Source organism: Dermacentor andersoni, chromosome 4 (genome assembly GCF_023375885.2).
Source record: "Dermacentor andersoni chromosome 4, qqDerAnde1_hic_scaffold, whole genome shotgun sequence".
Taxonomy (NCBI): Eukaryota; Metazoa; Arthropoda; class Arachnida; order Ixodida; family Ixodidae; genus Dermacentor; species Dermacentor andersoni.
This window is the reverse complement of record NC_092817.1, coordinates 131,193,118-131,220,126: the sequence shown is the minus strand read 5'-3', so window position 1 is coordinate 131,220,126 and position 27,009 is coordinate 131,193,118. Positions and strand designations below refer to the sequence as shown.

Here is a 27,009-nt window from a genome sequence, read left to right as displayed (position 1 = left end):
CCCGAAAATGCCAAATAGTTCAATTTCGAATACGAATAAGAACAGTTGGGGCTCAATATCTCATTAGCGCTGGAAACTTCGAATAGTCGCCCTAACCTAATTTGTGCTTAAGCGTGTGGTATAACCACAGGTCGGCAAACTCACTCGTGAGTCGACTCACTCGCACTCACTCTGAATCACCCAGACTCGTAGCAACTCATGAGTCTGAATCTGAGTAAGTGTGGCTGAGTGGAATTTCGATGAGTGTAAGTTGAGTGGAATAGGTGAGTCTGAGGCTGAGTGGAATGTTGGTGAGTCTGAGTCCGGATCAGCCCGGATCAGTATTATTCTGGTGTCTAAGTCAGAGTGAGCAAGGCTGTTAGTGAGTCTGAGTCCAAGTGACGCAGGCTAAGTAGAATTTCGCTGAGTATAATTCCGAATGAGCCTGGCTGACTAGAATATTGGTGAGCCCGAATCCTCGAGGTTCCTAAGCAAAAAAAAATATATATATATTTTGCGAGTGAGTCCGAGTGAGTTCAATTTATTCTGCCGACCAACGAATGTACTCTGCACCGTGTATGTATTTACATTTAAATAACAATAGCCCGGAGAGTCCTTGCAATCCGGAGGGTGGGGGGTGGGTCGGAGTGATGAGGAGGCGGCGCACGAACAAGGGGATGGTGGAAGTCTGTGAGAATTAAGCATTATGACATGCTACAATCTTATAACTAAGTTACATCCAAATGTAACTAATGGAACAAAAACTGAATGAAAGAGTTTACGTGTAATGAATGCTTATTAACAAAATCACAGGGCTCACGAATAAATCAAAAAGCACATTACAAGGACATCATAACGCAATCTGATCCATTTAAGAATACTATGGAAATAAAACAATCTAGAGCAATTACGGTTCAAGAAAGTACTGCCTTAAACATCCAATCTGTACGCTCTGGGCTATGATAAGGTATTAAACGGGTCCCCAATGACGAGAGGACTCCGCATCGCTGCAAGCCCAACTGGTGCGTGGGTAAGAACCTGCCGAGTCTGCCATAATACACCAAGAAATCGAGAAACATAAGCAAGCGAAACGTGTTGTGAATTCGTAAATTGTGCGCCATGAGAGAAGTTTGAAACGATACGCTGCGAGCATTTTATCTTGAGCGCACAAGACGCGTGTTTCAACACCGATGCCATTTATTACTGATATTCCTTCAGTCGAGCAGACAGAATCGAAAGAAGAACAACGAAAGGGCTGATGCCCCTCGCGTCGGGCCACAGCCAACGCGTCACGCGGTGTCCGTGGACGGCTCCTCGTCGGCGCTCGTTTCCGCGTCGACGTCCAGGGTGCGCGCGTCGGGCCCAGCCGTCTGCTGCGTCGCGTTCGTGTAGTGCACCGCTGGGGGCGGCGCCGGTGTCAAATAGTTGGAGTCGCGCAAGGTGGAGTCGCGCAAGGGGGCAGTCTGCGCCACCGATTTCTTGCCCTGGCCGAAAACGTAGAAGCTTACCGCCGCGGACAGTAGGGTCACGACCAGTGCCACGAAGAGGATAATGCCCAGGCTGAATCCGGTGGTGCCCTGCCGGAGAAAAAGAAAAAGCGGAGTCCTCAAGACCGGCATATCGGCAGCAATGAAGGGACTTGACGGCGTTTGTGCATCGTTTTGACACGTTCTTCACGTGTATCAAGCGCGTACCGCGTGGGGTTTCACTGTCGTTCAAGACGCCAGACGCTAACGGCATAACTTCAGTTTCTTATAAATAATTAGTTGATGGTGCTTTGGCTTCTGCAGTTGCATCTGCAATTATTCAGCTGTACCAGGAACGAACCACAGTACACGGATTTATGCACCTTTGGTGCTTGTGTCTTCGGAAGTTCTTGTGGCGTTATTTATTACGGTTTCTATAGGTTCGAGAAATTACATATCTTTAAACGCAAGACGGCAACATGTTTCAGCGCCTGCGCATGTTCATAGTGTACTGTTCAGTGTATAGCTCGATTATTTGTCTAAAACAGTGAATTTGCAAAGCGACAAAACCATCCGAAGCCCTAAAAGTGAAGGCTAATCTATGCAATACCAATCATTCCCAGGTTTACTGTACCGCCTTACTAGCAGCTTCTGTAGACACTGTTTTCAGAGTTTCATCTAGTAATAGCAGTAACAAATTCTACGGGCAATGGGACTGCAACAGGACTATACTGGAATGCTTTGACAGTGCACAAAATTTTTGCGCCCATCTCGCCTTTTCATGGGCTGAAGTGATTTGATCTACGACCCCTTTTCTATCACAGATGATTGAAATGAGGCAGTCGATGGACGGCTAAAGAAAGAACACGTGGCCCCATCTTCATGCCCTATACTTCACGGATGCGGCAATAGGACGCTGTACCTCTGCTCTGCATGTTTGAAAGTGCAAGGAAATACGACAGGTGGAAAGAACAAGCGAGCATGAACTAAAATCTAGAAAAGGTACTTTCGCAAAGTGCAGCACCAGTACAAGAAACTTGAGGCTACACCATCTATACCACACAAGTAATCATGTCCGCTGGCAAAACATAAACTCTAGGAAACTAATATGTTATTCGATGCAGTTCGAGGCGTAGATGCGATAATGGTGGTGCGTTTGTTTCGTGTCAATGCAGTGACAGTCGGCAGCAGCCTACGCGAAGTTCAGGGTTATTAGATACGTTTTTTCTGCATTCGATGTAAATACTTATTGTGTTGGTATCCTTCTTGAAGTGGTCACAAAGTGGCCCACACTGCAGCTGTAAAAAAATCGTGAAAATAAGTAAGGTGTTAAGTTGCGCTAGTCGGTCGAGCTGAAGATACGGTAAAATACTACGAAAATCGACCACATGACTCAAGCGCGAACTACAGCTGATGGTTTTGTTCACTTCGGCCACGCTAACCTATTTTCCACGAGAAGAAAATCTTTATGATGAATTCCACAGACCCAGTACTACTGATGGCATACAAAGCAGCCATCAACGCCTGGTTCTTAGCTGCCCAACTCACAAGAAAGATCCGTGGCCCAAATGTCGGGAGCACTGCGTTAAAGGGTGGCATAACCCGAATGGCGTTAGTAAACCTCGACTGTTTCTGTAGCAAACCGTCTGTATGCTTTGCTAACTATAGGCGGAGTCGCCGAGGTGATAAGGACGGTCGTCTGCGCCACCGATGTCATGCCCAGGCCCACGACGTAGAAAAGATTTCACACAACAAAAAGCATTAGGTTAACACTAGAAGACAAGCAGAAACGTTAACAGTAGCTTGGATGAAGGCCAGAGTCTCCCATGAATAGAAGAATGTGGTGTTGACAGAGATCCCATATGGCGGAAGGACTCCAGAGAGGCCGGAAAACGCCTGCCCATATCACTAATATTGACGCTGTGTAAACTCCAGTTATAGATCACCGCTGCCTGATTATCTCGTCATTTATTGTGCTCTCTTTGGAGTTGATTGATGATAAATTGGAGATTAGAACAAGGGAGATGTCTTGGACAAAGGGGCACTGCAAATAAAGTTTATAGAAGTTCATGTATGTCCCTATTTTATAAGTTAGATACCATGATGTGGTATCTGTTTTGAGACAGCTTTTCTGCGCGGTCTCCGTACATCTGATAGCCTCTATCTGCTGGGACAAACCATCAACAGACCACAATGAAGCAAGATGGACGGGCTGGGCGTTCTAGAAAGTTTGAAGGTCTTATTGAAAATATTTCAATACAGGAAAGTATACGGTAAATATTAGTACAGAAGGAGGTCCCAGAGTTTAAACTGCCGAGGGGACCTCCTATGCTAATTACAAAAAAATTATCAACTACGGACAGGCAGTGGTGTTACAGATCAGTGAAACAGTATTAGCAAATATAAATTAAATAATGAGAAAAGATAACTTCATTACAACATCATTATACAGAGAAATATACATAAAACGAATTAAGTACTAGACGGTTATGCATAATGTAAAGTGTAAAAAACAAAGCCCGGTTCTTTTTCAATAAAGGTTATTTATTACTAACAGGCTGTTGACCACAAGTAAATTTTCAATGCTTTATGAAATGAGTGTTCTGAATGGATGCACTTGATGTTCATGGACAATGAATTCCAAAACATTATTCCCGAAAAGAGCGCTGTCTGCTTGCCGTAATTTTTGCGTACTTTAGGTAATAACATATTATTTTGTTCCGAGAATCTTGTATTATTACGGTTGAGTAGTTGGGGGGCAAAAATATTATTACTGACGTTACCTTGATTTCGGATGCGATAAATTAAAAGACCAAGTTTTAGCTGTAACGAGTAAGTGAGGGGAATGATATTTAGATTTTGGTAAAGTGGAAGGGCAGATGCCAGTTGAGCACTAAATGTAATCAGGCGTACGGCTTGGTTTTGTAAGTGATGATGGCATGACGTGTGTTTCATACGTGTTTCCCCATGAAGTGAGGCAGTATAGCAGGTGACTATGTATGAATGCGTAGTACAGTGACCGTAAGGTGTGCTGCAGAAAGTAATGTCGAGATTTGATTAATACACGTAAACCAAAACCAATTTTTTTCAGCAAGGGATATGGTATTTTTAATAAATTTCAGATGCGAGTCAAGAACGACGCCAAGAAATGTGGTCGTATCAGATGGATAAATTATGTGGTTATCTAGATTAAGACTCGAAAGTAAAGAGGTTTGCTTATGATGAGTATGGAAAATCATGAAGCATGTCGTTGTGGCGTTTATTTGCAGCGCATTCTCAAGACACCAATACGTGATTTTTTTGAGGTCTTTGTTTAGTCGCGTTGTTAAATTATTAAGGTATTTATCGCCAGCAAATATAGTTGTATCATCAGCGTAAAGTATGCGTTGTTAATTGTTAAGGCAATTAGGCAAGTCATTAATATACAAAATAAAAAGAAGAGGGCCTAAAATGGATCCTTAGGGAACACCTTGATTAGTAGTTATTGGCTGCGATATGGCATCAGCGAATTGGACAACCTGGGTACGATCATGTAAATAACTCTAAAAGGGTTAGAGCAGGTGCAGTGATACTCAGTGATTCTAACTTAGAAAAGAGTATAGCGTGGTTAATTGTATCAAATGCCTTAGTAAAATCAATAAGTAACGCCGCGGCCCAGCACCCGTTGTCAATGAAGTTTCTAATGTGGTCAGCGAATTCTACTAGAGCAAGTTCCGTGGAAAAATTAGGGCGGAAACCGAATTGATGCGGTGCTAAAAGGTTGACTTTTTCAAGGTACTTCATGAGGCGGTCAGCAAAAAGTTTCTCGATTAGTTTACTGAAAAATGGTAGGATCGTTATCGGGCGATAGTCACCTAATACGCTTGGATCTCCTTTTTTAAAAACAGGCACAACTTTTCTTTGTTTTAGTACGGAGGGAAAATATTTCTGGTAAATATAATATTTATAAGGGTAGCAAGAACACGCGATAGCTCATGGGCGACCAGTTTAATTTTAGATGGGTGAATAACGCCTAACCCTGGGCCAGTGCATTTTAGACCACATAAAACACGAAAAGCCTCCTCCGGTGACGCAGGTTGTGCGACTCATATTTCGCAGCGTAGTGCGAAATATGAGTCGGTTGGTTTGAGGTCACCGTTGAAAAAAAACACTTGTTGAATGCGTTAGCTATATCAGGAAGGTTAGTGAGACGCCGGCCAGCATCATTAAGTTCATTTGCTACGGGTCGTTGTTTAGGGACATTCACTTCAAAAAGCTTTCCGAAGCAGTGAGCCATAATGCCATGATGAAAGCCATTAAAGAATAGTCCAGCACTACAGGCCAACCAAGTAGTGCTGACCGGTATTTTACAAGTTGTAAAAACTCCGCCATACATCTGTACCACGCAGAGGCAACAGACTTAGCATGTATGAGGATTCGGAAACATAAGTTATCGTAATTTGATAATGAAGTTGTCAGGAAATACTAGACCCGGAGTCAGGATTCATGAGAGGAATGTTTGCTGACGTCATACAGCAATTAGGCTATGTACGGTGTTTCTCATACAAAAAGATGCGAGCGTTTCGCGGGTTTACTTTGGTGGCGCTCGCATGCGGCAGCCACAGGGATCACATGATCAGAGCCAGACACTGTATCGTGACGTCACGACTCGTTCATTTCCTCGTTATTGAAACTCAAGCTGTGCCTACTCACAAAAACAACTTAGGGTAGAATTTTTCGCAAGAGGAAGATTCAGCCAATCCTGTTGCTGGGCATAAGGTTAAGGTAGGCAGTTGGCCAATGGCAAACAGCACTTACGAAAGAAACGCTTTGTGAATTCGGCGAGCGGCTCGTAGAAAAAAGTACTATAGTGAGTTAAGGCCCTCTGGCGCTTGGCTGCGTCATTTCTAGGGTTAAATGCTTGCCTAATCAAGGGCAAAAAATAGCATCGAAATATTTATGTGCTTGCTCTTTTTAATGCGCTCACTTCCGCGGTGAGAACTCCAAGATGGGTTTGCAAGGTTTACTAAAATGGTCTCGTGAGCCCTACACAGTCGCCGAAGAGGTCATCTGCCAAAAAACCTGCGAAGGATAGAAGGGCTGTGCAAGGTGTGGGATTGTGCTCTGGAGGCGAGGTCCACTTTCAAAGAAAAACAACGTGGATTTAAGTCAGTGTGAGACACCGTGAACGCAAAGCTTCTCAAATACTTCCCGTCACACGTTTCCAAGGAATTATACCCATAGCCCCGCGGAGAGACCAACTAGGCAATACGAGCTTTCATGGTGCATCTTCTCAGCAGTGACGTGCAATCACATCCCAGTGTGAAGGTATTAGCCGCCAGGTACTTAGTAGAGAAAGTAAGTGCAGAATGTGGTTGCTGAATTTCTGTGCCCACGCAAGATGCAAGCAAAGTAATAGACAGGCGTGGTCTGGCAAGTGAGTCTCTTCTGTATGAACATACGCATGCAGCCTGCTTCTGCAACGACCACCTCCTATCAATAAAGCAAGAAATTCCAGCCACAAGCACTTTTTTCGGTGTGACCAACCTTAAAACCAGTGGCGTACACCAGTGTTTGTGCAGTATGGTGTCAATAGAGTAATATAGAACATACATGTCGCTATATATTGATTAGGCCAGTATTCAAAGCATTAGCCTGGGGCTAGATGTTATGGACATCAAGCGCGCCGTGAAATGCATTAATGTTCCATTAGAGTTTCTGCCACTCAATATTTTTTTGTACCTTGCGGAAAGATTATTGCGAAGAGAACGAATACAGTGAGATGGATAGAAACGACGAATCCAGTATCGCTAACTAGGCTGCCCTGCTATACGTTTCATGTGCTGCCGTAAATACATGTCAAACGTAACGTTAAGAGGCTAAGAAAAATGCTAAAACTGGAGCCAGAAGTGTTCACTTAACCTAAGCTCCATGAACTGAGGAAAGACTTTTATAAAGAGAAATATAAAAACAACCAAGGACAATTACTTTGCCGAAAGACACTAAGGAACTCTCAGGAAAGGAGCTTAGGAAAAAAAAAACTATTTTCTAAACGTACCTTCAGAAAACAAATGTCATATTTGCTGGTTCTATCGTTACTGGGATCCACAAAGACCATTTTGTGAACATTAGGTTAGTAACGTTTTTTTTTCTTTTCTTTACGGGCGACCCTATGCGGTTATACTGCAGTAGTAAGCAGCAGCAATGATAGATGTGCAGTTCTTTGCTCGAATCGAGCTAGTGACATGAAACAAAACTTGTTACCGAGAAATCGGAGCGTGGTTTTACATGAAAGGCCTAATTTTTATAGTTCGTAACGGCTAAGCGCAGTAAATTAACCTCAAAGAGCTCGAACGGCATTATCGATCAAGGAAGATTAGAACAACTTGCTCTCGTGCATTTGTAGCCATCGACAAAATAGAACATACTAATGGCGTGTACATATATTAAATGTGCGTATAATGGGCCCAAGCGAAACAAAAACCAGCGTCGACTGGCAGCTGAGTTTAGCAAATAAATAATTGATTGGTTTGCTAAACTATACACAGCCTAATACTCGCTCCAGCGTACCAAGAACACCAGAATTATTGCTGCGTTTTCTTTAACGCGATTTAATCAGTATTTAGAGCCATCAAAATGAGCCTAACACAAATTAAACGCTGGGCATCAGTACGTTTAAGATACCCGGCCCATCTGGCGCAGCTGCTCACAGTGGTTGGCCGTGCACAGTGTACGCGGTGACTGCGGCCAACGTTAGCAGCACCACTGCGAATAACGTTATCTGAGGCCTAAATTGTTTGATCGATAAAGAGAAGTTTTTATTTGCGAAGGTCGACCAGTTTTCGTGACCGCGGGTGCTGCATGGCTGTCATCTATCCGAGCAGGCCAATCAATCACAGCGTAGGGGGCGCGAGACATCACAGCCGCTGTGTTCATTGCGCAACCACCAGATGACGCTCGCCTCCACGCATCCGTGGCGGCGGTATTGCATTAGCCTCTCTACAATTCCTGAATACAGCCTGCCATGTCACTTAGCGCAGGCATTTGCTAAACAAAAACTTGTGCTTCGACTCTTTATGCACTCATACAAAGCTTCACTATATAAGTAGAGATTACAACTGGTTGTACGTGCTGCATTCTCTTTCTTGATTCTAAGATGGGGTTTGACGTCCAGAGACAACACGAGCTTCACGAGAGACGCTCTAGAGGGGGTCGTTAGGAGGGTGGCTCGATATGCCGATGCGTTTAGTTATCACACTTGTTTAGTCTTTCTAATGCTCTGTTGTTATCTGTTTGTTTTAGGTCAGATTAACCTTGTCCTTGTATAACGATGTTCATATTTCTCTCATATGGTTGCTACATTGAACCTACACTGTCTTGTTTAGAAAATGTATTGCGATTTGATGTACGTAAGCTTCCTCAATGTTGAGCGATGTACAGGTGACCAGGCCTACGTCACGTTGAATATTCTGTATGCTTTCAGCCATGCCGCCGAAAAGTTTTAACGCGTCTAGAACAATGCTGAATCACTAAAATAATGAGCACGATAATGATTCTGCTAACATTTTAACATGCATTGATAGCTCACTTTCTGAGGGTTTATTTCTTGCGCGAAGTAAACACAAACACACACACATTATTGAGGCGGCCGCCTCGTGTTCAGCACCTCAACTCCACTCACTGAGCCACCACGATAGATTTGTGAGAATTTTTATTGACTGCGGTGCACAAGTTGTAAATACCGCGGCCACCTCGGTAACGCTGCTTTTCTGTCGATAATACTGGAATATTTTGATATTTTATGCTCTGCACTAAGAGCTGTGCCAGTATAGCAGCGGCGGGTGAACGCTGTTTATTGAGAATGCGACACATTTCAAATATAATTGCTTTCATCAGTGCTTTTCATGTTGACGAACTATCTTGCTGTACGCGATTGTGTACACAGTGTCTGAAAGGGTTAATTGCTCTTAATATCTCTTCAGTACTCATTACGTATAGTCATAATCATGTAGTCGTACACAGTCACAAAGCCTTCTCATATACAGCGTGACCTTGTTTCAGTTTTACGGAATTTTTAAAAATCCCTTGTGCCAGATAACATATTTCTAGGGGTTGAGCTGGATTATTCGAAGAGGAGGACATTGCTAGTACGAGAAACCGAAATAGATATTCAACTACTCAACAAAAATTTTATAGTTAACTTCTACAATAATTTCTTTACGGCAAATATTGCAGTTTATGAATTGTAACCAGGAAGCTACAAGACGCATTCATTTGAAATGAATTTTCAGGATGACAGCAGTTTCGACAAATTATTTAAAAATAATGTGGGCCGAAATACGATATACATGCGTGTTCCATTTACTTATGTGCTTCATTACGATAAAGCGCGTTCTGGCAAAAAAATATGGAGGACGCTTGATTTTCGCCTTCAAGAGTGGAACGCGATAGCGTTATCGCACCCCGTTCGCACCGCCTACTCATTCGCTCGGCATGCTCTTGAGTCATGCAAAGACATAAGTTTTCATATGCAACACTTCTAAGTCCACATCACAACTTACGAGGTGCCCCGCATCGGACTTTACATCCACCAGTCACGCGGTGAGCGCCGAGCAACGCAGCGTTCGGCGCAGCAACGAAACGTGCGCCTGAGCAAGCGGAACGAACCAAAGAACTCGGTGTCTCGGAGGCAGAAATGACCTACGCGAGCCAAACGTCATGATCGGCGCGGAGAGCCGGGCCGCGACGCACAATGAAGGCGGACGCGATCGTGGGGCTGGTGCCTGGATGGTATCGTCCTCTATCTCGCTCGGGAGCACCACGCAGACGCATGACTCCTCGCCAGCAGCACGGCACACACCGCAGGGGACGCTTTCCCACCAGACGCGCTGTGGCGCAGCGATCACGTCAGAGGCTTCCCAAATCGGACGCTGCACCTAGGAATCGCGCTGTGAGCGGAAAGAGCAGCCACGTCGCCTAAAAACGAGGGCTCGAGTGACGCACACTGGAAGTTGGAAGGGGAGAGAGCGAGAAAACTTTTTAAACGCAAGGGTATTGGGGCATCCTCGCACCGGTCCCCGCACGGCCCCAATTCGCTCAAACGAGACGAAGGGGAGAAGCGCGTGAGTGGCACGCCACCTGTCGGGGCAGCGCCGTACATTGCGAGGAGGGGGTCTTCTGTGTTTGCCACAAGATGGCTCTGTGTGTGTGCCAAGCGCAGAAGAAATGTAGCGAGGACGTACTTCGCTACTCGTTTAACTGCGACTTCTGTAATTTACATGCTCATAATTATCTATATACACCGCAGTATAACTTCCAACGGCTCGTTTCTAAGGGAACACCACATTCACTAGAGGCGCTTTTGTCCCGCTTGAACTTTCGAACTCATGGATGACTGGTAGCGTCTCCGTCTCACACTCCGGAGACCCTGGTTCGATTCCCACCCAGCCCGTCTTGCAAGTTGTTTTTATTTATGAATTGCCTTCCGGGATTTCTCGCTCACGGACAACGCCGCCGACGCCAACGACATCGGCTTTTCTGCGACACGAGCTCCTTAACGCTGTCGCCTTAAAAAGTAATTGTACCAATATTGCATTTTTACGGCGAGTTTGATGGCGCATATCTCCAAACTGATTCCCTTCTAGAAATTCATTCGAAGTGGATACGCCTGACAAGCTCACCGGCTGCAAACCATGAATTACAATATGTGTTTTAAGCAATGAATTAGGAAGTTAATTAGTAATTTAAAAGATAATTAGGAAATGTATTTCATTTTTTTCCATGCAAGTAATGTCCATCCCTCTGAACAATCCAGGTCAAGGACTTAAGAGGAAGCTTTAGCTCGGGCCCAACTCCGACGTGGCCTGTTCAAATACATGTAAAGCGCAAAAACGTTTTTCTAAGATAACCCCTGATTGAATTGTGTTGGATTTGAGAGAGAAAATTAAATTCTAGTGACTGTTGGAAGCGGAATTTGGATTTAGGGCCTGAATTCTCTAAAAAAGATTCTCAAAAGTTCGAATGTCTGAAAAAAATAGAAGCACAAAGTTTACAAATTAATAGTTCTGCATCAAGAACAGATATCACGGTTCTGTGAGCGGCATCCATTAGGTCATTCAAAGAGGACAAATTCTATATGTCAATCAATAGCTTGTGTGAATTCGTTACGTTGTGTACAAGGGCTCTGCAAAAGCAGTATTTTCATATTACCAATTTTTTTTTGACAATAATGTGCAGCATATCAATTTTGTACGCTTGAGATGTACTATCAGATGCAGTTCAGAGAATTGTGATATCATTTATGATTGCTAAGTTACAGGGTTGTAAACTTCATAGTTTCGTTCTCCGATAATTTTCGATTTTTGCCAATCTTCAATAAAAAATTGACAACGTAAGTCGAAAATTCGAAACCAGCAGTCAGTAGATTTTAAGTTTTTCTTTTAAACGCAACAAACCTCGTCAAATTTGGAGCAGTGGTTGCCGAGAAAAACGAATTCTCCTTTTGCACGTATTTATATAGGAGCACCCGAGCTAAAGCTTCTCTTAAAATATGTTATTTGCAACGGGCGGTTTATTAAAAATTCCAAACAACGTAGAAATGGTCACTCCGTATACATCCATAGGACCGTATGTATACTTATGGAGCGCATCTTCTCATGCGTTACAGAGAGAAGGACGGACGGACGGCAAGATTTACGCGGAAAGTAACCATAGAATGCGTAGGCATTAATACTGCGGCTTGCATGTGCTTTGCTTCGTTTATCGGCGAAGCGCACTCACCGGAAACGTTCAGGCTTGTTTGGGACGAAGGGAGTTGCGGCACATGTAAGCGCTGTCGTATTCTATGACCATGGCAAGCTAAGAAATGCGATACGCTATTCTCTCGCATACGCGTAATCTCGGCTATCGTAATTGTTGCCGAAATGAACAGCCGCTTCCCGCACGCGGCAACAGCTTCGTTTTCAGTAGGGGCCTTCTGCCCGCTGCAATCTTTCGAAGGGACCACGGTTGCTATGCAGGAAGAGCCGAGTCTGGCAAAGTTCGGGATCCGGGCGACCTCTGGCGGCGTCCTCAGGTGAAGGTGCTAATGGTATCAAGACACAGAATTGAGCCCTTGGCAAACCTCCAGTTTGATTGGCCTATGTAGATTCACTCTTGAGTTGTCACTTGGACTTTGCCTCATAGGCGGCGGAAAAAAACGGAGCCACGTGATCAAACCGGTGGGGGCTTCTTTTATTTGTTTGTAGTTCCGACGAGTTCACTATCTGTGCAAGTAAACTATGTACATTTTTATCTTTTAACCTATTTGAAAGAAAAGTCGCAATTTCGACGAAAGGCAAAGCGTCGATAACGATAGAAAATTAGTAGAGAGCTATAGGAAAGTAAGAACAGTATATTTATCCGCCGTATAAATTTGTAAACATTCGCTTACTAACTAAATCAACAAGCATGGTGTCGCATGCACACAAGCAAAGATAAAACACATCTCATTCGAAGACCGCGCGCACTCGCTGTCAGCAGGCTGGAGTGATAAAGGGCGGCGGCAGCAGCAACGAGCGAATCGACAATCCTGTTGCCCCTAGCTTCGACGCGAACTAAGCAGCGAACACAGCGCACACGAAGCGATCAGCCGTCGGTGCACCTAGACTCTGTATTCATCGCAGATCACTTTAAAAATGGGGCCCGGGCGGCCGCGCCATACACAGCCGCCGCCGGAGTAGAGCGCCCGCTCGTTCGCTCCCCTTCTCCCGTCGCTTTTTGTGCGACGAAAGAAGGCGTGCTTGCTCCCCGCGTCGACGTTATTGGCCTCGGACGTTATACGGAACATCGCAGCGAAGAGGTCTGCCGAAATGCGCCTGCAATGTCCATACAATTGCTATCCCAATAAAAGCAAGCAGCTGGCGTGAGAGTGCGCCACTTCTGCACGAGTCACATTCGACGGTGGATAAACTGATAAAGACCGAAACAGGAGACGCGCCTATGACGCGCCCGTGAAAGGCGTGGCAAGCGGCTTGCGTCGCGCGCGCATTGCGGGGAAGTCATGGTATTGCAATATTGCGATGACAGACGGTTTTAGGATAGCGTTTCTCACCTTACGTATGTTAAACGCAAGCGCCCCTGCGGGACGTTACGGTACGCGTCCTTTCGTTACTTTTAGTGTAAGGTACGGGAACGCAAGCTAATGGAACACCTCAGAAACAGGGCTCTGTCTGGTGCCTCTTTCTAAGCGTATCCAAGCCGATCAAATACATTAGCAACAACCCTGTTCCTATGCGGACCGGTCTCGTTAGATATATACGTATTCCAGGATTGCCGGACGATCTCGAAAGCTGCATGCGTTATGCGCTCGCTACTAAAGTTTCAGGTGAGTTTAGAGGAAGCTAAAGCTCATATCAATAGCTACTGGTGATCAACGAGAGCGAGAGCGTAGCCATTACGAGAATTCGCGCTGAAGCGGGAGCCATGGATGCTGCCATGTGTGACAACGCTATTTCTTTGCGAGCGTAAACATTAGAGAATTTTAGAATAGGGGCCCCTATATTTTGGGGCCCCAAAGACCTTTGCGCGTGTTAGCGTTGGGGCACGCAGAAGTGAAGAGTTTTAGAAGAGGCTATCACAAATAATTAAATAAAATATATCATTTTATGATAGGAATAGTAATTTTGACCTGCGTGTATTCGCGTTTAATTACAATGTAGAGGTTATTCTGTAAGCAGCGAACAATTAGTTGCGCTTAGTTTTGAGCAAACAACTTTACGTGCCTTCACCAGCCGAGCTTAGCCGTGTTAGGCCTACGAGCCATAATATCCACAATCGAATTCGGAATCAGCGGCGGCTAATGAATCAATCTTCATAACACATGCTAGTTGAGAGAAAGTGATAACCGCAGTCACTTCTCCTAGCTTGCGAACTTCACGCGTTACTACGAATCGAACCCAGTTTCGTGCTAGATTAGAGCCGTCACTTCGATGGGTGCCACCACGTTTGCTGGCGCAATACTTTTGGGGCGGCTATTTTAGCTCTCGCTAAATCGGTGAAATAGCGTTCCCAACGCAAAACGCAAACGCAGTTTGCGTCTCGCGCATGCGCAGTGGCTTCGACGCTATTTTTTTGAGGCCACAAAACGTTTGGGGCCCCTATTGTAAAACTCTCTATTAAAAACATTTATAATTCAAATATGGGGTTTGACGTGCCAAAAGCACGATCTGATTATGAAGCACGCCGTAGTGGAGGAATCTGGAAAATTTTCGAAGAGCTGGGGTTCTTTAACATGCACCTAAATCTAAGTACCACGGGTGTTTTCGCGTTTCGCCCCCATCTAAATGTGGCCACCGCGGCAGGGATTTGGTGTCGCAACCTCGTGCTTACCAGCCCAACACCACAGCCACTAAGCAACCAAGGCGGGTCATTACAAACGTTAAACTCGTCAAACAACGTAGGCTGTCACAGCGCATGTAAATCATAAAAACCCAGTAACGTTCGGAGCCTGCGCAATGAGGACAACGCTATTCCTTATACATGCAGTGCCGTCCCCTCCAGTGCAGAGCGCGCGAACAGCCGGATTTGCACTGCGGGGCGACACCTCGCGGCGGTTACCGGGTCTGAGGTCTGATAAACATGCAGATCCGCGCACGTTGCTTTCAACCAGAAATGAAGTTGGCAAGCGCATTAGTTCCGCAGGCTGTGCGCTTTACCCGATGGCGCCGTCTTACTACGCCCGGTCGCAACAGAATAACGTGCGTGAGTTGTAGCGCGTGCGATTCGTCACGGCACTTGGTATGATAAAAAAAAAATGCATCTCTTCACCGCCCCAGATAATGTAATCGGCCAATGAAATGACAAGGTCACGAGCCTGCCGTCTAGAATAAAGGTATAAAACAAAACCATTTGGCAGAATTCTATTTCGCCATGGCTATGCGTCTCACAGCGGAAGAGCCACGTGCAATTGCTATTATCGGGCGCACAATGTCTCAATAAGCGATATGCGCAGTTACGCGGTGCCCTACGCGCACAGTTAGCAGGGTACTACAGACCACCTATAATGAAAAAAATAAATTATGGGGTTTTACGTGCCAAAACCACTTTCTGATTATGAGGCACGCCGTAGTGGAGGACTCCGGAAATTTCGACCACCTGGGGTTCTTTAACGTGCACCTAAATCTAAGTACACGGGTGTTTTCGCATTTCGCCCCCATCGAAATGCGGCCGCCGTGGCCGGGATTCGATCCCGCGACCTCGTGCTCAGCAGCCCAACACCATAGCCACTGAGCAACCACGGCGGGTCACCTATAATGAACGAGGAATTAGTGGCGCTTCCCGTGCCCGCCGTCAGCGGGTAACACCAGAAGATGAGGACTGTTTAACCGTTGCAGCAGCTGTACCGATCGCTTCCTCGGCGCCCAGGAAATTAGGGAAGATGTTGGACTCGAAAATATCAGTCTGACGACAATCAAGAGAAGGCTTCGCGAAGCAGGTATAGAGAGAAGAAAATCGGCGCAAAATCTATGCTGGAGGACAGACATCGCAACAAGCGTCTTGAATTTGCGTCTGCAGTGGAGTCTTCGTGCCCGAACAACTTGCACGGGGTTTTGTTCACGGATGAGGCACACGCTGGGAGCAGCAGATAAGGGTGCAGCGTCCGCGCAACTGCCGCTATGTCATATATTCCTACCATTGTCATTGAATGTGGACAATGTGTAGTTGCTCTATACTCCTTTCATGAACAATCCTGCCTGTAAATGAAAACGTCTTCGGTGTAAGCTCTCATCCTTGTAAGCAGTTATGACGTGTAATAAAGATTGTACTTCAACATCGCAACTAACACTTTCTTTTCTTACCGCATGGTCTCGGAAGTTGCCTTACTCGGCGAAGTTTTGATTAGCCTCAACCACTTCCCTTTGTTTCTTTTTCAACATTGTCCATGCATGATTTACCAAAATTTCGCCCTGTCAAATATGTGTACGTAATAGCTACGAGTTTAATGCATGTGTCTATGGCACATCTCGTGTAGGCACGATGAACGGGGTACGCGAGACGAGCGGCGGGGTCTGGGGTACTCGTTCAAGCGGGCGCACCCCTGTCCACGTGTGGGGCGCGGTCAGCCACACAGGTTTGGGACCATTACATTGATTTCTGGGTATACTGACCTTTGCAACTCACACGGACGTTTTGAAAAAAGTGCTACTTCCGCACGTCCTTGATGGCTCCTTCGCGGATGGACTCTACTGGCTTCATCAGGACAACGCAGAAATCCACACATGAAAGGCAGTGCAGCAGATGCTGGACAACTTAGGTGCGACAAGGCCTTATTTAAATGTCTAGAAAATGTATAGGGAATAATGAAATTAAACCTAGCCTGAAAGGCAGGCCAGCCTCAGCTACCGCTGACCAGCTTTGGTATCTCCCTAATTAGACCTAAGCTGGAATATGCTTGCATAGTTTGGGATCCATACACAAAAACTAATATCAATAGTCTTGAGAGAATTCAGAGAAAAGCGGTCAGATTTATATTTAACAAATTTTCCAGATGAGATTCCCCCACCGAACTTATGGAAATTACCAACGTTGAACCACTCGAACTTGGAAGAAAAAACAGAGACTTGAATTCCTTAAACAATTTCACACTAACAATTTAACCCTTGACCCATCTGAACATTTATTGCAGCTATCGACCAGAACTACACGCCACCGCAGACATGATGCATTAACCCCTTTCTTTGCAAGAACAAACACATATAAGTTTTCTTTTTTTCCTCGAACTGTAACCGAATGGAATTGTATAAATTGAATGCACTTCTAATCTTGTTTTTCAATGTTCTGTTTGTTTTGTCAATCTGATTTTCTTTGTATGTACCATATGTCGCACTCCCTGCTTGGACCACGTGTCCGCAGTATTCAATAAATAAAAAAAAAAATAAAGAGGAGCGGGACCCCGTCTCCGATAGCTGCCAGACCTCGTGAATGAGCTCTACGACTCAGTTCCCACGAGGATCGTAAGTGTGAAATGGAATCTTTGGGGACGAATGTTCTATTCGAATATAGACGCTATTGCGCGCTCCTGATTTTCGCATAAATAAAAGTAGTTTTTTTTTTACAGTGCTTTCATGCTTATTCTAAACAGTATAAGTCGTCGTGGCACCCTGCTGATCGAAACACGCGGTCACCGTTGCCGTAATGGCCATGGTATTGAACTTAGTGCTGTTTGCTACAAAACACCACAACGGGGCCACAGAAAGATGGATATTTCAAGTCGTCCTCATTTGTCTAAACAGGAAAACCTCCGGAAGGAGCGAACGTTTCAACAAGAGGGCTTTTCAAAGTCAGGCAACGACGCAAACAAGTCTCCTTGTTGAACCGTTCACTGTAAGCTGAAGCTTTCGCTTGTTCGGCAATTGCTGGTCACGCTGTGTCCTCTTAATGAGATAGAGCCAAAATACAAAAGAACGTAATAGCACTAGCCGCCTAAGGTAGGCAAAACACGGTGTAAAAATATTACTGTCTGGAATTTCCTTCTTGCACAACTGTTCGCATTATCATTTTTCCATGTAACCGCATATCTCGAAACAGCCAGACAGCACGCATCGTTTGTTGTCCAATTGCCCGGCCTGTGTTATCAGCCGAAACGCGTCATTGTTAGCCATTGCGATGCCTTAGGTACCCTGAGGCTGAACGCCTGTCCGGTTAAATAAGGGCACTTTTCAACGTTGACACTCTTGCAAAGCAGATCTGCATGTCTAGTAGGCCACGCATGCTCCTCAGCACACTACCTCCGACCCCGCAACCGCCGCAAGGTGTCGCCCCGCAGAGCAAAGCCAGCTCCTCGCGTGCTCTACACTTGAGTGAACGGCACTGTAGTTAATGCGTCTACGTTCCGTTGCAAACGGTATTCTGAAACTTTATTGCAGTGATAGCCATACGCGGCTTTGGTACGTAACCTTGCCCAGTATTATGTGTTTGAAACAAGGAAGCGGCGTACGCAGGGTGTCGCTCCGTGTTGACAAACGTGGCTTTACCTGGACACTTTATTGAGCTTTGCTTTGACACGCTGTCTTTGTTCACTGGCTACCGTGGAACAAACTAAGGGGAGCGAGAAGCCCGGGGAATCCTGCATAACACCCCAGGACTGGCATTCATGAAAAAAACTCCTACGCTGAGCTTGTCCCAAAGGCCAGGCAATCTTGATGGTGAACACATCACTAGCCACAGCAGTCGGCGGATAGGAAACAGTGCTTACGAACGAAAAGCATTGTGAATTTGACCTCAAATTAATAAAATATTAGACTGGCCTTTTTTGAGCGTTCTATAGGGCTCTAGCGGTGATATTTACGTTATGGTGGTAAAAATAGAGAGCTGGAAACACATTACGTTACTTCACTCAGCTCGCCTCTAAGAGCACTCAGAGGCGCTCTCCCCTTCGAACGCAACCAAGGTCCGATTGCTCAGGGAGTGGCTAAAAGTTCAGCTCGGCCATGTTTTCTTTGGCTCTAACTTGAAGATGCCTGCGCATCACTATACTCGCGGAGAGCATTCTGTAGCAATGAAGGGAAAGCTACAGCGGCAAAGTGCGCACAAGTGAGAGCGCTTCTGAGAAGAGTCCCGTGTATTCATCCACCTTAGTTTAAGCTGGGGAAGAGAAAACATAACCACCTTATTAGCAGCAGTTAAATAAGATAAAACACACCACTCAATGTAAAAGTTTACTTATTTCGCGGCATTACCCTTCCCCGTCTGGGCAAACGCGTAACTGTCGCACGTGACGGTGCGTCGATTCAGCGTCTGTTCCAAGCAACCAAAAGCACTGTCAAACGCTGGCAGACTACTTGGCGCGGTAACACATGTTCAGAAGCTCCGCCCCGGTAGTTTTCCCTTCATTGCCACAGAAGGGTGTCCGTGAGTATACAAACAGATTAGGAACGCGGCAGAAACCAGTCGAAAGTACCATAAGAGAACGCTAACCTTAGCCGAGGCCCTGTTGGGCTTCATGACCTCCTCGACCTCGTCCTCGTCGTCCTCGTAGTCCTCCGCTGGGGGCACGTACGCCGGGACCACGGGCGGCGCCCCTGTGGGTACCGCGGCCGAGTTCGGTGGTGGATGCGGCGATGGTCGTGGCGGCGGGGCCACGACGGACCTATCAGTGGCTGCTGCGGATGCCATGTCTCTTGTTTTGAAGACGCGGGTGTCGAAATTCAAGGCAACGGTCACAAGTGGCAACACAAATGCACTCCCTGCGCTGGCAGTCTCCTGGATGATAATGATGATGATGATCCCTCGAACAATGACCCACTGTAGCGTCAAGCGCGGGGTGGTGTTATCGTACCAAAAATTCTAATGATGGTGTGAGTAAAACCATTCACAAAATAATATAAAATACTGCGTGGTCTAGTAGTCAGTTTTACATAATCAAAAATAAATAATAAGTAATTTTAAAGCGGTATTAAGACATAATGTTAAGAGAAACGCATAGGTTAAGGTAACTCAGACTTTCGACCCAAGCGTTTTCATTTACTCCAACGGCGCTTTTATCAGGTTTTATCAAGTCAACCAGATTTTGTAGATATACCCTTTTGACATCAGAATCAAATCTGTCATCAGCGGAACTGTGCCACTTACAGTTCTCTTGGAGCAAGACATTTTGCAAAACAAGACAGACAGATGTAATATTAACGAGACTAACCACTAAATTACACATGCGCCGATCTGATTTGCCAAATTCCCCTGTGTGTCATTTCATGCAACATACATGAAACAATTGATCATTACTCATTGACTGCCGCCATTGGTCCTGCCTGAGCAAAAGGACATTGCAAATTATAATGCGACAGCTCGGCCTGCCATTGAACTCTCCGGTGCTTCTGTCTATCGGAGCTTCTGTGCATGGACACTCCCGCAGTATTGTATGCATCACCACAGAGAAATTCATTGTTGAATCGAACCGATTTCATTGTTAATTGTATTATTCATTTCATTCTTCCCTTGTTGCCTCATTTACACACATATATATACACACATGTTGTTTCTTTCGTGTGTTCTCTTATACTGCCTGTTCACTGAATCGTCTTGGATATTACTCGCTTTATTTATCAAAATTATGGATTTCTGGAATTAAGGGACCAATTAAGGGATGCAGTGGGCAAGGGACCAAGTAAAGGACGCAGACGCGGCTAACCTGGCTCGTCTTTTTCGCGCAGGTTAGTAGAAAATCGAGTAGTCACAACTTTAAGAGCGATTCCTTGGGGCTGGTTGTGGTCCCTTGCCCAGGGGTGTTGTGTGAATGTGTCGCGAGCTGTTTTGACTCTTTGTGCTTTATTGTTCTTCTTTTAAGGGGAGACATGGAAATAAACCTTGGCCCTACGGTTCCTGAGCAACTGGCAGCGATTCTAGATAATCAAAAGGCATCTTCAAATGAACTTAAATCTATCCGGGAAAGCTTATTAGTTTCACGTTGTTGAAACTAATAAAAGGCTGGCTTCAATTGAGCAGAAATTGCTGTCATTGCCAGAGACCGTACTTAGGGTAGAAGAGTGTGAACGTCTTGTTTGACACTTAACTGGCCAAACTGATTTCCTCCTAAAAAAATTGATGACCTTGAAAACAGACACCGACGCAATAATTTGATTATATATGGAGTCGAGCAGTTAGAAACCGAGACAGAGGATTCGCTCCGGGATGCTGTTTTGGCAGAAATATTTGAAAGGAAATTGGGAATAAAAGTAAGTAGCCTTGAGCGCATACACCGCTTCGGCAGAAAGCGAACAAATCGAATGCGCCCAGTGATAATGCGCTTTTTTGATTTCAACGAAAAAATGCAGCTTCTGAAAAATGCAAAGAAACTAAAGAACACTGAGTATTCGCTATCGGAAGACTATTCACTCAGAATCCAGAAAATAAGGAAGCAGCTATGGTCGTCTGTTAAAGACTGTCGCACGCCTGAAGATAAAGTGTATCTGAAATACGATAAGCTAGTTTTCAGCAAGGTGACGTACGTGTGGTATGAGGACAAGAATGAAAGACGCGGGCTTGTGAGGTCGGGCGCATATTTGAGCGGCGGCACAACACAGGACAATGGATGTCAGGCTGCATCCAGCAATGATCGAATGATCACCCGGCGAAGGGCCGCAAATGGGGCATCGAAGTGACAGGAAAATAAAACTTGTCATTTGCGGTTGCTATATTTTAATGTGCAAAACATCGTGAATAATATAGCCGAATTCGAAGTGTTCCTTTATGACCTCGACCCACATGTTACGTTGCTGACAGAGGCCTGGTTACATGCTGGAGCGTTCGATATTGAAATCGTTCCTCCATCGTACAAAATATTTAGGTGTGACAGATAATCCCGAGAGGGTGGAGTTGCTATTTTAGTTAAGGAGAGCATAAACGTGTCAACTTTGCCGGCTATTCCAGAACACGAAAGCCTCTTCTGTAAAATTGATTTTTATGGCAATTCTATTGTTATCGGTGTTGTATACCGTCCTCCGACGACCGATCCTGGATTTTTTGAGCAACTCCACAATTATGTACAGCGTTTCCGAGGTGAGAACGTAAGATTTGTCTTAGCCGGTGATTTTAATTGACCGCACATTGATTGGTCCACCATGACGACAATGCGCATGAATGCTAGGCACTCCGAGATTCTTATGAACATTGCATTTTCATGTGGTCTAGCTCAAATTGTTACTACCCCTACTAGAATCACTGCTACTGCAGGACATATTCTTGATTTATTGCTTGTAAGCTCCACCGTTACATGCAACTCTCTTGATGTCATGCATGGGCTGTCTGATCACGAGTTGATATTTGCAGTGTTCTGGCAAAAGCAATACTCAGATTGTTGTAAAAGACTTCAACAGGGCGGAAGATGTGAGTATATTTGACTACTTGGAAATGAATCTGGACGGTTTCAATGTTGAAGACAACGTGAATGTTTTGTGGGGCAAATTCAAATAGATTTGTCTTCATTGCATTGTCATGTTTGTTCCCGACAAGGTTAAGAAGAAAAAACAGAACCCCTGGGTTACGAGACATATAATTCACATGAAAAGAAAGCTTAAGAGATTGAGACGCTCAGGAAGGCCTCGAGATTCCGCTATTAACGAGCTAAGTGGAGCACTGAAAACTGAGGTTAAAAAAGCTAAGGACCATTTCTTCACTGTCACCTGAGGCAATTTTCTCAAGGAAGCACCGGGGAAATTTTGGAGCTATATAGGGGGCAACAAATCCAGTAGTATATCATTAATGATGAACGGCTCACCAGACTCGGAAGCAAAAGCAATAGCCGATGGAGTTAACAGATACTTTCAATCCGTATACGTCGGTAAAGATACTGATCTTGTTGCCGAGCCAGAAGGGTTTCTTTCTTCTATGCCCGACGTCATTGTGAGTCGAGAAGGTATTCTTAACTTACTTCTTAACCTTGATCCCAAAAGGCCGGCGGCCCTGATAACATTCCTACATCTTTTTTTGCACCGTTACGCAGAGTAGATTTCGCACTACTTGTTTGTCATTTATAATGCGTCCCTAGCTCAGTGTTCTCTTCCGTCAGACTGGAGAGGTGCTCGTATCATTCCCATATTCCAGTCAACTGATCGCTTGTGCGCATCAAATTACCTCCCGATTTCACTGACCTCAACAAGCTGCAAAATATTAGAGCATATAATCTGCCGAAACCTGACCGTATTTCTCGAAGATTACAAACTGTTATCAGATGCCCAGCACGGGTTTAGGCACGGTTTGTAGACGGTGGCGCAGCTGCTTGGCACGTGTCATGATTTTGCCCTCGCGATTAATAATAAAGAACAGATCGATGCTATATTTTTATATTATGCGAAAGCATTTGATAAAGTGCACCATAATAAACTATTACAGGAACTCTACGCCATCGGATTAAATAACAGACTTATTGAATTCATTAGGGCTTATCTATAAAATAGGTATCAGTATGTCCAAGTTGACAAGTACTGCTCGGAGACTTTACAGGTGGCATCAGGGGTACCGCAAGGGTCAGTTCTGGGACCGATCTTATTCCTCATTTACGTTAATGACATTGTGAAAGTCTTACACAGTGCTATTAAGATAAAGCTTTTTGCGGACGACTGCATTCTTTATACCTCGGTTAAATCTGTAGACGACCAAACTACGCTTAATAAAACACTCGCATAAGTTTCAGGCTGGCGCAAGAAATGGGACATGTTCTTAAGCGCTGACAAGTGCTTGGTCCTCCATGTATGCAGGAACAAAACCGTTTTACAACATTCTTATTCTGTGGATGGCATTGTGCTTCAGGAATCACCTGCTGTTAAGTATCTCGGGGTCACTATTACAGAAAATCTCAGTTGAGACCTTCATATTGATACAGTCTGCACTAAAGCTTTTAAATCTCTCTGGTTCATTCGACGAAAGCTTTCAAAAGCCCCTATGAACGTAAAATTAGCAGCATACAAAACGTTCGTCCGGCCATGTCTTGAGTATGCTTCGTGTATATAGGACCCTTGTACAAAAAAAAAAGAACGTTGCCAAATTAAAAAAGATTTCAGAGAACCGCGGCTAGATTCATTTGCAACCGATATAAGCGCACTGACAGCGTGACAGAAATGATTGCATATCTTGGTATCGGTACACTTAAAGCTAGACGTACCGAATGCAGATTAATATACTTGTACTTAGCGTGTAACAACATAATACAAATCACCAATTCCAACTTAATTACTCCTCATACTCTGCGCACAAGTTCGCGTTTTGATAATGGGAAAGTGTTACAGGAATGCAATGCTCTAAACGATACTTTTAAATATTCATTTCTTCCGAAAACCGTACGTGCCTGGAATAAATTACCGAAACATATTGTAGACAGTACAAGTGTCGAAGGGTTTCTTACAAACTTGAAAATGCGTGGGTAAAGGGTGCTTACATTCTGTTATATGCAGTGTTCTATGTCTTGATTTATTGTATTTGCTTTTTATTGCTGTTCTGGATTTCTGATGTATTTCCATTTGTGCCTACTGCATTGTGTTATATGCACTGTTTCATCTCTTGATTTATTGTATTTGGTATTTATTGCTGTTGTCGATTTCTGATGTATTTCTATTTGTGTCTACTGCTGCTTGGAGTCAAGAGACTCTGCAGTATTCTTAAATAAAAATATGTAAAATCTACCCCACTCTTGGCCAATCCCCGTGAGTGGGTATGTGCTAAACACCTTAAGATCATCATCGTTATCATCATCATCATCATCAATGTTTATTATTTGTTTTTATTATTCCTTATTTCTTTTCTTTGCACTTGAAGTTTACAATTAAATAGACGAGGAATGAATGGGAAGAACTAGCAAATGTTTATATAACACCGCAACCCAACAACGTAACTTCTTTGTTTTGCCGAAGTGATGTGCGGCTGATGATTACGGTGCTCAGCAATGACAAGTGCCTTGTGGGGGATGGGAAGAAAGGGGGTTAACCAAGGGGGCCGATTTTTATTAGCCATATCATAAGAAGCCAACAATAACTGGCACCAAGGACAACATAGGGGAAATTACTTTTGCTTAATAAATGAAATAAAGAAACGATAAACTAATGGAAATGAAAGTGGATCAAGAAATAACTTGACGCAGGTGGATAAAGATCCCATAACCAAGCTACCGCGGCGCCGTTTCCACGTCCGATTGCTTGGGCATTTATGTTTCCTAGTAGAAAGAACCCTGGGAGTGTTAGCCAGCGCCACCACTCACAGACTTTGGCGGTGGATGTGGAACATCCTTTCTGCCGCAGGCGCCACGAGAATGTGATCTTATTCGGGTGAAGGTAACCGGTAAACAAACCCACACATGATACCTGAAGGGATCACTGTTGCCAGAATCGAGACCCTCGTTATGAGATGGGCCATTCCAGTCATTCCAATCAACACTGTGAAATAATTGATTTAGTGGTGCTATTTATAAGCTTCACCGACGCTTCAGTACACGACCATTTACACTACGTGCCTATCACAACTTGTCCGACTATTTCAGCATTGCATACCGGGCGCTTTTCTAGACCATACAGAATTTTTAAATGCCGCTAGTCGGAGATAGCATAATTCTAGTCATTGAGCTATATTACTCAATGATACGCACATTACATGCACGAGAGAAATTGTAATGCATATTAAACTAATTGACCAAGGTTAATTAAGCTACTATTTAGGTTATTTACGGGGCATATTGCAATTTGCGAGTTGTAGCTTGAGAATTGGAAGTAATTTTCAGAGTGGCACCAGTTTCGAGCTATTTATTCTCAAAGTGCGCGATGAAATAAATGGGTGTTCCAGGTTCTTTTGTTCTTCATTGCATAAATTGCGATTTTAAGAAAGCAGAGCAAGAGAGCATTTTCACCGCAAGTTTCAGACCTCGTAGCCCATGCGATCCTTTGAGTTTGTTTCAACCGGATATGGCTTAGAAACTAATGTGCGGCAATTTGTAAATTTGGATGATTGCCGCAGAGAAATAAATAAAAAGAAGGTAATTTATGATTTTTGGTAATTACTTGATTATGCATGTAACTTTCATGTGAGAGTAATGTCCGGTGCTCCGAGTAATACACCTTAAGGACTACAATTATGCTATCTGCAACAGGTGATTGAAAAAGCTTGCATGGTCGAGAAAAAAAAAAAGAAAAGCAGCCGGCCCGTATAATCCGGTTGCTGGTTTCGTATGCGAGAATTTTTTCGTGTTACCACTACTTACTCGTGTTTATGCTCTGTGTTCTCCATGTCAACTTATTTTGAAGTACTTCTAGCCATGATCTGGAATTCCCTAAGCTTTTCATTCAGAAGCCCACCTCACCATAGGCCAGCCGTCTGTTATTCATATGTCCAGCATGACGATTAGCGAAATTTATGCTATGCACAAATTCCAACCTGAGTCTTTTTGTCAATACGGGCCTCTGATACCCAAATTTGTGTTCCTGTATCAAATGGTTGTGTGGAGCTATTACTAATAAATTCCATTGGAGCGCAGTCATGCGCCAGCACACCGCGCTGGAAGCATCGGACTAAAAAAAGTTGGAAACGACCACAGAAAGAACATAAGCACGCAAGATGTATTTGAATACAGACAAAAACTTTCGTAAAATTTTTTTCAAGTCGTTTGGTAATACCGAAAGAAAAGTGGCGTAATTCGAATCGCCAGTGCTGCGTTCAAGGCGACTGACAGTCACGCGCTCTGCGTGTTCGAAGCCTCGACTTCACCATCTGTGGCCTCATCATGGCCTTCTTCAGTGATGTCGAGGCCAGCTCCCTGCAGCGCCGTCACGTTGTAGTAGAACACCACTTGCGGTGGCGCTGCCTTCGTCGAGGAGGCAGTGGTCGCCTCCGTGTACGCTTTGGCCATGTAGAAAGCGTAGAAGATGGCCGGCGTGGCCACCGGGAGGAGCACCATCGCCGTGCTTAAGATGCAGACCGTGCTGGGTCCGCTGGAGGCGCCCGCCTGCGAATGGAATGCAGTGGGGGATGCAGACCTTGTCACTCAAGCAGCGGTATTCTTCAAGTAGGAGGCTATAGGGCTTTCACAGAGATCGCTGCATAAAGCATTTACGTTTTCATTTTGGCTTACTTA

The 27,009-nt window shown here is 44.6% G+C and overlaps 1 protein-coding gene across 1 annotated transcript; it reads right to left on the bottom strand.

Moving 5' to 3' along the window:
• Positions 1 to 1,158: 1,158 nt before the first annotated feature.
• On the bottom strand, positions 1,159 to 19,660 carry LOC129386465 (uncharacterized). The gene is made up of 2 exons (XM_055074454.2): positions 19,380 to 19,660; positions 1,159 to 1,556 (listed from the first exon to the last, which is right to left on the bottom strand). Exons 1-2 carry the CDS (start codon positions 19,575 to 19,577, stop codon positions 1,269 to 1,271), a joined length of 486 nt encoding a protein of 161 aa, XP_054930429.1. The 5' UTR covers positions 19,578 to 19,660; the 3' UTR covers positions 1,159 to 1,268.
• Positions 19,661 to 27,009: the final 7,349 nt, after the last annotated feature.